The sequence below is a fragment of the Pholcus phalangioides genome, unplaced genomic scaffold (genome assembly GCF_987345545.1).
Source record: "Pholcus phalangioides strain wild (caught in Gottingen) unplaced genomic scaffold, Ppha-v1.0 ptg000003l_1, whole genome shotgun sequence".
In the NCBI taxonomy this organism is placed as follows: Eukaryota; Metazoa; Arthropoda; class Arachnida; order Araneae; family Pholcidae; genus Pholcus; species Pholcus phalangioides.
In genome coordinates this window covers 23,924,533-23,939,018 of record NW_028301596.1, presented here as the reverse complement: position 1 = coordinate 23,939,018, position 14,486 = coordinate 23,924,533, and the positions used below count along the sequence as shown (strand labels likewise).

Below are 14,486 nucleotides of genomic sequence, written 5' to 3'. Positions count from 1 at the left end.
TTTCTCTAATAGGGTTGTTAATAAATGGAATAGCTTACCCCTGGAGGTAGTAAATTGTAACACAATTGACACGTTTAAAAAGAAATACGATAAACATGTTGGGGTAAATCGAGAAGCTATCCATTCTTAGAATAAGACAACCATAAGTATTCTTTATGGACATTGTATAATATTTTATCACGTGTATATATTGTTTATAATTTTTATTAATTGCATTTTTAATTGGATTGCTGTATTTTTGAAATATATGACATCCATATTTGTTATGGGCATCTTTTTCTCAGCCACCTCGTTAGGCATTTTGCCTGTTGTGCCGTTGTATTTGTAAAAGTGGATCCTGCTTATAACAGTTTTCAAAAAACCGTCATAAAAAGTTGTAAACAGGAAAACACTTTAAACAAGAAATCGTAATTAGAATTGCTTATTGTTAGGACCACAGAAATAAGTTGTACCAAGTGGAAGAACGTTCTAAATGGGAGGAACGTTATAAGCGGAATCAACTTTATATTTGTTTTAGGTTTATTACATGTGTGGAATTCCATACGTTAAATTCTCAGTGCTAATGATGAGCTTCTTTGCAAGCTTTTCCTACTGGTAGACAATGAAAGTAAATGAGCCTTTGGATGTTTTTAGAAATGAATTATTTATTTGGTTCGCAGAGATACCTCGTTCTCCTAGCCAGAACATGGCCCACTGCTCTGTCTCAATGAAGAGATATAAGCAGGTGATCAAGAACCTGGAGCATGCTGGAAAAAATTCATAGAGACACCAGTGAATTATGGGGGGAGGCATATCTTTTTCAAGAGGGATCCACTTTCACTCAGAAAGGACCCATTTTTCGAATAACCTGGGTTCTGGGACCCAGGTAAATTAGAGTACAGCGGCATCTCTGATTAGTATAACACCCTTGGTGCTCTGCATCTAAGAATATTGAATAACTTCAGAAATTGAATGTCCCATTCATATAAGTCACATAGCTCCAATTTTTATTTTTGGATCAAACACTTATAATTCTCATCAAGTGGCTATAATCATGTCAGGGAATGTTTTGTAAGACTAATGAGAGCATAACTAAAAGCCCGTTTGGGGGCCCAATTCCTTAATGGATAAAAAAGGCATTTGCCCAGTGCACCATGATTTTTTAGGCCTAAAATTTGAATAACATGTTCACTGACCATCAAAACATTTTTGACCATAGTAGCAGATCCCACCCATAGCAAAGTCAAGCCAAGAGCACAGATAACATTCTATCAATTTATAGCATTTTTTACTCGATTCTGGTGGCATTTTAATATCTTACATGCTTGTTATGAAGGTGATATAGGTAAAGAATATGGAATACATCCTGTTACTTTTTAATACTTTGGTGCAACTGGGACTTTTGTTAAGAGCAAACATGATTTCATTCCTTTCTGTATGGTAAAAGTCCATAGTTCTATTATAGCATTTTTTTGCATTATGTTTCGAAAATTGTCTTTTTTTTTATTCGTAAACATTGCCGTTCTTTTAAAATTGATGTCTGGGGCAGTTACACCTCCCTTTTGCCCCTCTCTAGTTCCAACCCTGCTTTGATGTATTACATTCATGGCCCCCCACACATCCTGTAGCAGGGCCCCTAGGCTGGAATCTTTTGCGGGTCCCTCGGTCAGACTTTTAATGGGTCCTTTCTGTAGTTAATTTGTAGCGTGAAAAAGCAAAAAAATAATAACCGTCCCGGGCCCCAGGGCTAGAGCCCCGTCAGCTCCCCCCTATGTGGGGGCCATGATTAAATTTATTGTTCAGATGCTATTCTTATCACTTATCTTTTCAGTTTTTATTAGGGGTGTTTCTGATTTATTGTTAATTTTAATGCTACTCTTTTTTTTCAGTTGCTATCCAAAGATGATGCAACAATTCAGGCAAACATATCACATTACTGTCTCATATTTGTTGGAATCGCATTCGGTTCGGGTATAACAACTTTTCTTCAAGTAAGTATATGATGCAGTTTACCTATTTGCTTCATCAGTCCATTCTGGAGAAAATGGAAAAAAAAAACTATCCGCAAAAAGAGTTCAGCTGTGGTAGTTGAACTGTTGTAAAATTGTGACTGAGAAAAACATGATAATAAAAATTGTTCACTGGACCTTCAGTAAAAAAAATTAATCAGAGGAATCTCTGCCTCTCCCCTCCCCCCAATTATTGTAAAAAACATTACTCCATAATATTCAAAGAAAAATTGGTGGTCTAAATATCAGGGGTGCAAGAGCTGTGCCAAACTGCGCCGAAACGGTTCTCTTGATACATGGTGCGCCAAGGTGCTGAATCCCTGCGCATTTTCGCCAATTCTTGTTTGTGGTTTGCGGAGGTACCGCTAATGCACTGTAGTGCGTCAAATATCCAGAATTTAGGAACAAGAAGCATGAAAATTTTGTTCACGGGACGTGTTCTTTCCGAGACACGGAAAAAGGTACGGAGGGAGAAACTTCAATTTTTTTCACTTCCCACCATCTATCACAATAGCGTTATCTCGTGACCTTGGAAAGTAGTTCTACTACCTTGAGGTATAAAATCCTATACTGTTATTGGTTAGCCGGCGGGCTATCAAAGTCCCCGAATGAATATACCAAATTTTCCGATTTCGGAGACCGTTTTTTTTCCTGCGGGTTATATACTGAACATAACGGTAATTTCGTGGCTGCCAACCTGCGTTCGAAGATGGCATATATCGAAACGGGGATTGGTTTACTCGTTTAAATTACTGACATTTTTCAGAAATCGTTGGGAAAAAATGGGATCTGTAAAAACTCCAGCTAAAATATTCATAGTTTATTCATCTAGCCACTATACAGTCATGTGGTTATCGTCAGCGGTTGCCGATCATGACAATTTCACATCACGAAAATCCGGATTTAGTGAAAAGGGGCGACTTGAAAAAAATCTCAACCCATGCAAAACCTATTTTTGGCGCTGCTGACCACGTTTTTTTTGGTCAACAAAGCTTTTTTCACCATTTCAACTTCATTTGACACTTCTTCCAGAGCGGGATTAATATGGCCGCACGGTCTGCCCCTTTATTGGTAGGGGAGAGGCATGCTCTTGACAATAGTCAAAGGAAGGTGTTTGTACTAGGAGCATGCTCATTTTACATAACTTCTGTGAGATACCTTTTTTATATTAATGTCCTACCTTTCCAAAACATGTTGTTTGAGAGAATGAAACGCTTGCACCCTTTGTTGTTTTTCGCACTCCCTCTCGTGCATTGCTGGGATGTTGCTTAACATTGTAGCACCAACAGAACTATTAATTATGTGTGATGAATGGGTTGCACTACAATGCAAAGAATTACAAAAAGTGAAATCAGTTCAGAGAATAGAGAGATAGATATTGCGCAGACATATTCAAACTTTGTAACCTTGAAAGCAGCCCAAAGTTCAAAATTTTTCGTGTTTTGGTGAAGGCTTTTTTATCTTTAGCACATGGTAACACAGACAGTGAAAGAAGAGTTCATTGTTAACAAATAAATAAAAGTCTGTTCGAACATTGAAAAATCTGTCCATCCAATGCTTTAATGGAATAAGACATACAAAATCTTATGTTCAAGGGCATGAAAAATTTGAAAAAAATTGTAATTGAGATGCTGAACTTCTGAAAGTGACTCATGATTCGTAATCTATTAACATGCTGTTAGGTTGAGAAATAGTTTAAGTAAATAAGGTATTTATATTTTTCTCGTTTTTTTGCATTTTGCTTTTAAATTCAATAATTCCTTTAAATTCTATTTTTTTTTTCACGGAAACCCTTATTATATTCCGCACGCACTTTTTGCTATATCAGGATGAACAAGATTTTAGTGTTCAAGCAGCAGAAATTCTTGCTGCCTAGGTTTTTAGTATGCATGTTGCTTGATTTGAAAAGAGTAATAATTTTTATTCCTCATTTCAGTAATGCATGTTTTAGTACATGTTTTAGTAGTGACAGAGATAAGATAATTCAGAAAAACTTTAAATGGATTTTAATTTGTGAAGGAAATTTATTTAGAATTATTTGTTTCAACCATTTTTGGCATTTCACAGAAAAATTACTCATTATATTGCAGATATAGTTTGTTTTTAGTTCTGCTCCAAAAATGAAATTTGCTGCTCTGAAATAGATGAGGGGCGCTTGCACCCCTGAAATATTGATATTTTTATTAATTTTTTATCCACTTTTTATCACAGGTGGACACAGAAGTTGGGCAAAGGTGACGACCCCCCTCCCCCCACCACTAAAAAATTGTATAATTGGCACAAATGTAAGGGTGGAGGTGAACAATTTCACCGCAGAGCTCCGTTTATACTTTTCACATGTGAAAAAAAACAAAAATTTTAAAACAAATATGAGGAATATCATGATGCAAAAAGTTAAGTTTATATTTTCGCTAATTTTCCTTCAAATATTACAGAAAAATCTTATTTGAGTTTAATAAGAAGAGGCACAAATTTTAAGTACCAAACTTTTTTTTTTGTTTGAGACGATAGGAATAATGTTTATTTTCTTCTACCAGCTATCATTTTAATATATCACAGATAAATTTCTTGCATTTGTTGATTATTTTTCGTGTTTTATATAATGTATATTACTTTAGAGAGAACCGTTAATTATATGCCTATCACGGCTCAAGGCACCCTTTGTGAAAAATACTTGATATATCCATAACTTGCACAGTACAAATAATGTTTCTTAAATATGTTTTTCACTTCCATGTTTGAATTTTTATATTCTATGAATTAAATTACCTAATATTTTGAACAAATTTCATTTCATATGTCATTTCTTCCCTTTAACGTTTACAGTTGTACAATTGCAATTTTTTTATAGACTTTCATGTTTTCAATTGCTGGAGAAAGATTGACATCCAGGCTGAGAAAAATGGTATTCACTACCATGATAAGTCAGGTATATGATTCTTTTTTACTTTGTATCAATATTGTTTTTTTACTTATCGTCCCTTTTGAAATTATGGTTTTTCTTTGTTGTGCATGCAAAGGAGGATGGATAAAAATTACCAATGACAGACCCATTTTCATTTCTTAATCTATTAACACCCATCATCCTATAAGTCTGTTTACTCTTGTTTAGGATATGTCATGGTTTGATTTGCCGGAAAATAGCATTGGGGCACTTTGCTCAAGACTTTCATCGGATGCATCTAATGTGCAGGGTGTAAGTATTTATATATTCTCAAGAGCCTTGTTTTGTGTTTACTATTTTATTTTTCATATCGTAAAACAGACATCTTCAACCCATTGCTTGTGAGCTGCACTGTGCTCTCTGAAGCACCCAGAATGCTCGATCCTCCTGAATTTTATGCTCCCGAGCATTTCGTAGATGTTCCAATCTTGCAAAAATTGCATTCAAAAATCAAAATCATCCTAATTTCATGCATCTGTACGTCAGAATTGTCCTATGCGTGCTCTTTTGATGATGAGTACAGGCAGTGCTCGTGACTTTAGAAGTTTGAAAACCTGTGTCATAAAAGATTTTTTTTTTTTTACAGTGTACTAGCAGTTACCCGTGACTTTGCTCACATGGATTTGTTATCTAAAAATTCTGCCTTATGATCCTTTTAGGGGTTGAATTTTGAAAAATCCCTTCTTAGTGAGTCTTTACATTTTAAAATAAAACTACTGGACGAATTTCATATTTATAGCTTCAGCGCTCAGCAAAGTTGCCACATAAAACCTTTGCATCCCCTTATGACTCCCTTAGGGAGTTAAATTTTTAAAAATCCTTTCTTATTGAGTCTGTATGTTATGAAGTAAAACCAACCAAATTTCATATTTATAGCTTAAGCAGTTTTGATTCGGCAGTAATGAATCAGTCAGTCAGGACTGCGGACCCAAGAAAAAATGTTGTTGTAGAGCATGGTTTCCTAAACTTTTGGATCCCTTGCCCCCCCCCCAAAACATTTTCTTCTCATCGCCCTGACCTACACTAACCCATATTTTATCCTATACTAAACTCAAAACCTCTAGTGTCCCACTGAACCATTCCATCGTCCCCACAGGGAACATCATTGCCCACTTGACGGGGGAAGCACTGTTGTAGAGGGATTATTGTTATATCGAAAGGCATCATCATCTCACCATCCACGATTATGACGCTGCAGGAATTTTTTTTTCAGTTCTTCACCATCAGAAATGCATTTATGAGCTCTTATTTTGCCCAATATTCATTAATTATTAAAAATTAATTATGTTGGTAACAAAAAATTTCATGTTTGTCATATGATTTGATAATCACAGGCGTAGGCAGAATTTTTGCAAGGGGAGAGTGGGAGGTTTTACTACTCTCGTTTGTTTTAAATGTTGGATTAAGGAGCACCCCCCCCCCCCTCCCTCATTGTGCACACCAGTGGTGATAGCAATAACACAGTGCCTGGAAACTTTTTTCATGTCATCAGAGTTTTTCTGGAGGATGAGATATGCATGCTGAATTAATTTTTAGAGTCATTAATTTAGGTAATTCATTAATAATTAAAATATTTCGAAAATGAAACTTACACATGTGCCGTGGATAATTGTTAAGGTTAAATGTGTATTATAATTTTGATTGGAAATATTTAGATAATTCAAGAAAGTGTATTCTATGTGTCAACTTGAATTTAAAATCATGTGTTAATTAATTTTTTTAATTGTCTTTGTCATGTGACAAAATTACTTCTGTATCTTTAATTATGCGTCAAAGTATGTCATGTGACCTATCATTGGAACGCTGATTTAATTTCCCATCTAATGGTACAATTTGATGTTTATTTTGATGTGATGTGTGTGAGTAATTAAGCGTTTTCTTTTTTGTATAACATTTAGTGCATTGTCCTTGGGATCAGAAGAGTCTCCACGTAGGAAGTTAGTTTTCGTTCTGGGTGTTGTTTTGTCCAGGTTTTAGACTTACCCTTTCACCTTAATTGGTCAAAGGTGATGTCAAAATTTACGCCACGAATCAAAGTGTGCGCATTTCGAAGCCACGCCCACTTGTCAGTTTACTTATACCCTTGAGACCTCAGTGGGTTGGTTCAGTCTTCCGTTTTCTCAAGTCCAAGAAGTGTGGCCCCTCCATGGAAGTTCTCCAGTTTATTTCCCCCCTTGAAATGTGAAGTTTCTTTCGCGAGATGTTACTGTTCGCTACCGTTGTAGTTCTCCCATTTTTTTTTTTTTTTTTTTTTTTTTTTTTGTTGATCGAGTCTACACGGATCCTGAAGTTTATCACCATGTCCATAGCGGAGCCTGAGTATGAGCTTCGTCAACCGAGAAGGTTCCCAAGGGTTCTCTTCTATCTTGGATAAGTCACCCGCTTCCCGGTGTCTCTGGAACTTGATGTTTGATTAAAGAACTGTTCCCGTTGCGTCTAGAGGATTCGGAGTGCTGACCCCTGAGTGACAGTATGTCGAGTCACTCGGAATTTGTAAGTATGTGAGTTTATTTTCCTGTTTTCCTCTCTCATTCACTATTTTGTGTTAGTGGCGGTTTTTCTGGAAACTTGTATTTTTTTTTTTTTTTTTTTTTGGTAAAATCATAATTCGTTGAAGTTAGATCCAACTTCCCCCCTTGGGAATTTTCGGTTAAGCATAAAATGAATGGTGTCACTATCCCGGATGCAACTAGAGTCACCGATTTGGGAATTCTCATTGACGAGCGACTTAAGTTTTCTGAACATTGTTCAGCGGTTGTCAAAAAAGCGAATAGAATGCTTGGTCTCATTTTCAAAAAGGTCTCTTCGCGTTCTCCTAAAGTCATTCTTCCGTTTTTTCGAGGCTTAGTTCGTCCTGGACTGGAGTATGCTGTAAGATTTTGGAGACCATACCTACAGAGGGACATAGACTTGATTGAAGGGGTGCAGAGAAGAGCTACGTGTGTCCTTATTGGCACACAGGGCTTGAGTTATGAAGAGAGGCTTCATTTTTTGAATATGTCTATATTGGATGAACGCAGGTGTCGAGGAGATATGATCGAAGTGTTCAAAATTTTCAATGGGATGGATAGGATGGACCATAAACTTTTAGTACACCTCCAATCAACTGCTTTTACAAGGGGACACCAGTATCGATTGGTGAGGGACAATGCAAGGTTATGGTGTCGCAGGGAATTTTTCTCTAATAGGGTTGTTAATAAATGGAATAGCTTACCCCTGGAGGTAGTAAATTGTAACACAATTGACACGTTTAAAAAGAAATACGATAAACATGTTGGGGTAAATCGAGAAGCTATCCATTCTTAGAATAAGACAACCATAAGTATTCTTTATGGACATTGTATAATATTTTATCACGTGTATATATTGCTTATAATTTTTATTAATTGCATTTTTAATTGGATTGCTGTATTTTTTAAATATATGACATCCATATTTGTTATGGGCATCTTTTTCTCAGCTACCTCGTTGGGCATTTTGACTGTTGTGGCGTTGTATTTGTATTTGTATAAAAGTTCTTTAAGGAGTCTTAATTCTAATGACCTTGATGACAATGCACTATGATGATTTGATTTAAGATGTTTAAGTTTTGTGGTTTAAAGTAAAAATGTGTTTAATGATTATGTTTTGAAAAGGCATTTTTCTGCGCGGAGAGACTGTTTGAATTCGCTCAATGTCAGGTTTTGAAGTAGCTAAATGGTGGTGTTGTAAGGATAAAATGTCTCTTTAAAAAAAAAGCAATTAAAATTTAATGTTCTTAACTATTATAACTGTGCGTGTGACTTGTATTAATTTGGTTCTGGTAAATTCCTTTTATTTGTTATTTATGTGGTAAATTTTCATTAACATGGAAAAATTTCGCACTCCCCGTAGATAGTGGTTATTTGGTGGTCAAGGTAACCACGCTCTGTAATACCCTATTCTGATCACTGGCCTAAGTGTTTAAAGATACTCATGTAAGGAGCAAAATGGTCATAGTTCTCATAATAATAATGGTCAACATATTGTTCATAATTTGCATCACACCATCATCTGTTACTGGTACGATTCATAAATAATAATATTGTTTTGGTGAATACCACATTGATGTTGTAACAGTGGAAAATATAAACTTAAGACACACACACCACATTGGTGCCGAGAGAAAACAACTTCCAACCTTCTGGTGAATTATTGTTATTTGATTGTTCAAGTTTAAAATTTTCATTCATTCAATACACGGCTATAACATATTGGTGCCGCAACATATCAACCAATCATAACAGGATTCAATTTCTTCTGCTTTTTTCTTCCTGCTCTGTATGTCTAAGTTAAATGTGTGTTGTCTGTCTGTGCATTAGCACCATGCAAACGCATGGTTGTGGAACAATCCAGATGTAAATAAAATTGTAAGTGTTTTTTAATCTGTTCCAGGATTTTTATTTCTCAAATCCCCTGAACAGCTACATAACTTATAAAGTTCTTTGTCTTGAGGGCTGAGTAAAAGAAAAAAAAATGACATCCAGTCAAAGAAGTTGTAATGATCATCCTGATGTATTTTCTTATTTTTGGTATATATTTTGGAATTTTTTGTTTTTCAGGATATTTTAGTGCATATTTTTGTTTTAATGCATATTTTGGCATTAAGTGCATATCTTGGCATTAAGTGCATATCCTGGCGTTAAGTGCATATCCTGGCGTTAAGTGCATATTTGCATATTTTTAGATCATATTTTGCCACTTTTTTACTGCATGTAATCCGGGCTCTACTGATGAGTATTCTGATGAGTCTGAATTTGAAGGTTTTTGATTGAACTGTAAATAAGGCTATTGTTTCGTAAATAAACGATAGCCTTATTAACAGTGATTCTATTACAGTGCGACCATTAATTAGCGTTATTGATTATTGAAACGCAAGGAAAGTATTTATTTTTTTTGAAATCCTGTGGATAATATACTGCCACGGATTATATGTGGGTTTTTTTCTTCTTTCTTCAAATTTCACGTGTAGATTATTCGCCACCACAGATTATATGCAGGAAAATACGGTACAATAAAACAGTTGATATTTTGAAAATACTGTATACTGCAAATGCATATAATCCTGGCTCTAGTTATAATAATCAGCCTGCTATCCAAATGGTCCATTTCTGGCAAAAAGAAAAATGGATGGGGATAATAAAAAAAAGAACCACAGCGTGATAAAATTCTTGTGTGTCTACTTCGACTAACGAAAACACGCAAAAATGGAACCAGTTAAGTTTTTGTGCATGCAACCTTGAAAACATGCCTTTTGTGCTGGGAACATGTGTTCTGTGTGACCGGTCCTGTACAATTCTCTATTGTCAATTTTTCTGTAGGTTTTTCCCTCTCCCGCTTCATGCCCATGTGTCCGCAGCCTAAGGGTGCTGATAAAAACTTGTGGATACTGTATTACTTGCAAGGACTCACCACTTTGATACAGAATTTTATTACGCATGAAAGATACAAAGTTGCAATAGCTGTTTCTACGAGAAAGGTCATTGACTTTAAAGAAGTGCATTGACATGTGCCAAGCATTGGAGTATGCATCTGTTAAAGGTAAAGAATTTCATCCAGATATTATTCATAAAGTGAAAGATGTAGCCTCAAGAGGGACAAAAATTCCTGTTAAAAATTCTGGATCTTGATTGGGTAAATTTTTTGGAAAAACTCATCCGTTCAAGAAAGAACTTTGTCCAACATGGGGTAAAGTGTAAGTCTAGAAAGTGCTTGATGTAAGTCTAGAAATCATTTTGCTAAGCAGTGCATGACAGCTTCTATGAGAAAACACTGGGTACATGGTCTGGATGATGATGATAATGGAGAAACGAGTGAGCGTTGGGTGAATATTATTAAAGCCAGTCTTGTGAAGTTAAATGTCTTATGCTAGTGAATGTATAAGGAAGTGAAATTTCAAATAGACACCGGAGCTTCTGTCAATATTCTTCCTAGAAAATATGCAACTAGTATACATACTTCTCAACAGACCTTAAAGATTTGGAATGACGGTATATTAAAGTCACTAGGAGTACACAGAGAACATCTGATAAATCCAAGAAATGGTAAAAAGTTCAATGTTGAATTTGTGATAGTTGAAAATGATTATACGCAGTCATTAATTGGATATTCTGCAGCAGTAAAAATTAACTTGATTTCGATAGAAGAGCAGGAATTTCAACGAGTTCATGAAGTGAAATCTGTACTTTATTGCTTGGAGATGTTGTTTACTGATGGTTTAGAGGTACTTATCTCCAAACATTAATCTCCTAACAGGTGATACTATTGTTCCCACTAATACTCCAAGAGTGGCATTAGCTTTGAGAGAAAAGCTACAACATGAACTTGTGAGGCCAATGAACAGCAGCGTTATAAAGAAAGTGACCGAGCTGACAGAATGGGTAAGCAATATAGTTATGGTCGAGAAATCAAATGGTACTGTGAGACTATGTTTGAATTCCATAGAGCTCTAAACACACCATATTGTGTAATGCTAAGTTTAGAAGAAGTACTTCACCAGCTGAGTAATGCAAAATTTTTCAGCAAAATAGATTTGAAAGATGGATACTGGCACATACAGTTGGATGAGCCTAATAGCATGCTAACAACTCCCTTTGGTCGATACTGATGGATCAGATTGCCTTTTGGACTGAAAGTATCGTCACAAGTGTTTCAGATGAAGATGCAAGATGCTTTTGGCAATCTTTCAGGTCTTATAAACATTGTTGTATATGGAAAGACTGTTGAAGTAAACTTGTGACGGTCAAAACCAGCCGTATCCATTAATATAGGTGGCGTGGCCGAGATTCACTCTCATGGTAGTTCGAACTAGGAAGTTTTTGCAATGTCGTCCACGCGGTGTATGTTTTGTTGTAGGTGGGATTTTCCTTCATAATGTAAATTTTTAGTCTCTTCTTGAAAATAAATTTAGTAGTTTCAACCCTATGAGTCTACAATTTGACGCCCAACGTGAAATATGATGTTTTTCAACTCGAGGGGAATCATCAGCATTCAGCCTGAACATACCTACCAATTGGTAAGTGAAACTTCTGTCGCAAATGTTTGTCCAATGTTCATTTTCAACCTGAAAGGAATTCATCGCATCAGTTGTTTCGAATGTTCGTCCGTGTTCGTTTTCAACCTGAAAGGATTCATCACATCAGCTGGCTGTTTCGAAATTCGTGAAAGTGTTTGTCGAGTGTGAAAATGTTCGTCCGATGTTCGTTTTCAACCTGAAACAAATTCATTGTATACACTTGTTCATGAAAGTGTTCGTTGAGTGTGAAAATGTTTGATGTTCGTTTTTTTTTTTTAATGTTGCGCTGCGCGTCTCAGAAGCAGATTTTTTTTATTGTTATTGAAACATTGGTTTATATATAGCGTGATATGGCTTACTTAGCAAAAGAAAAGAAGCAAGACCTCTCATCGTTCTAGCTCAAGCATTGGGAGTATCAGTGTCAATCGACATCATAATCGTTCAGATAAAATCTGCAATAGTCGACACGACGATTATGATGAGGACGTTATGAAAGAATTCCTGCTAACTGTCATCGAAGAGAGAATTTTGGACTCTAAGCGCCAAGATCAAAGGGAACAAGCCACGCTTCAAGCGGGAAAAAAAAATCGAAATCCGAAAGTTAGAAATGCAATTCAAACTTGAAAAACTCAAACTTCAAACCGAAGTGGCTTATAACAGTGCCAGCTCTGTGCCAACGTCACCAGAACTTGGATTTGAACTTCATAAACTACTCCAGAGTTTCGACGTTCAAAAGGGTGACATATCCTTGTTTCTATCTCTCGCTGAACGGCAACTCAAATTGACGAAGTTCCCTGAAGAATTTTGGGTATCCCACCTCATCACAGTCCTGCCAAGTAGTGCAACATCGCTCATTACACAGGAACAACCTAAAGATAAAGCATCTGATTACTAACATGTAAAAGGGGTCCTCCTGAAACGTTTCTGATTATCTGCAGAAAAATTCCGTCACCTGTTTGCTACTCACAAGAAATCGAAAGACTGTACTTGGTGTGATTACTATTTCGAGCTCAGGTCGTTCTTCGAGAACTGGTTAACTGAATATCAAAACTTTCCATGGATAAAGGACTTGATCATCACCGACCAGATGAAAAAGAAAGTCCCTCTTGAATGCAAAGAGTATCTAATGGATGAGTGGGCAAAAGTAATCTCATCCACTGTTCTTCCCGATAAACTGGATGCCTATGACAATATCAGAAGTGTTTTCAACCAAAAAAATTTTTTGAATAAACTTGAACAAGATCGTAAAACTGTGCAACCCTAAAAATCCGTACCTTTTCATGACAGATCGTCTATCGTTTGCTATGGATGTCGTATGCCAGGGTTCATCAAAGCAAAATGTCCAAATTGCTCTCCATCGACTGCGACAGCTGTGAAATCACCAAACAAAGCTATTTTATACAGCTGTCAACCCACAGAGGTTCTGGTATCACTGCCGCTGATGGAAATTCAAGTATGTCAAGATCGTGGTCTCATATACTTCGACACGGGTGTGACACACTCGGTTGCAGGGGAACTCATACAAGCTCTTCCTAACTAAACATATACCAATGAATAATGCCACCATGACTATTTCTCTGGCTGATGGTACCCGGTCTATCAGCAAGGTCTATGAAGTCAAAGTACCTGTATGCGTTAGAAATTGAACTATTGATATCACCTTTTTAGTGTTTCCAGAAGCAAAGGGTAACCGATCACTGCTGGAATTGGACTTCTTGATGGCAGTAGGCATTGCTCTGTGGATCTGAAGAGGAAATGTTGGTTTTTTTCAGTGACACACCTCATCGCCGTTTCTCATTTCCACAGCTTCCGACGGTTGAGTACGCTGTACTTAGTACCATGTTAATCAAAGATCAGCATGTCCTCAAACCAGGGGGAGAGCCTACTCCAGTCATTCAGCACCACATAAACACAAGTAATAGTTCACCAACAGCTGTGTCTCAGTACCGAATGTCTCCAGCGAAAACCAAGAGAGGTCACAAGTCTGTCCCGGCGGGACTCTGACATCCAAAACCAGAGAGAAAGGGGATGCAAAAAGGCAGAGGACATGACGGAAAGGGTGGATATACCCGGAAAAGACGATGCAAAGAAACAAGGGTCCAGCCCTAAACCTCAGTTGAACGTGGACTTACTCCAGAACACGTTTGCACCGATTCTTGCGAACGACAGGAAGTCTGAAGGGATCATGTGCAGCAACAGCTGTGTCTCACACACATACGCTGATACAAATACAAATACAAAAACAACGCCACAACAGGCAAAATGCCCAACGAGGTGGCTGATAAAAAGATGCCCATAAAAATATGGATGTCATATTCGACCAAATCACAGATGAAGAGAAACGTGCCGATGCTGCAAGGAGGAAAAGTCATAAGCGGTCGTTGAAAGATCTTGTCCATAACGTTGAGTGCAACGAGTTTCACACCCTCTTGCCAATGACAGCCACCTTTGTTGACTACACAAAGATGCAGAGATTGAAGAAAGTCTCAGAAACCCAAACGAGGTACTTCACCAAGAAGAC

The 14,486-nt window shown here is 36.8% G+C and overlaps 1 protein-coding gene across 3 annotated transcripts in view; it reads left to right on the top strand.

Moving 5' to 3' along the window:
• Positions 1-14,486, top strand: part of LOC149088330 (ATP-dependent translocase ABCB1-like) — a 532,351-nt gene that overhangs the window by 396,301 nt on the left and 121,564 nt on the right. For all 3 annotated transcript variants that reach the window (XM_089247148.1, XM_089247163.1, XM_089247155.1), the window contains exons 18-20: positions 1,869-1,970; positions 4,840-4,917; positions 5,101-5,184. In XM_089247148.1, the coding sequence (XP_089103274.1) occupies positions 1,869-1,970; positions 4,840-4,917; positions 5,101-5,184 (264 nt within the window). The remainder of the gene's footprint in view (positions 1-1,868; positions 1,971-4,839; positions 4,918-5,100; positions 5,185-14,486) is intronic.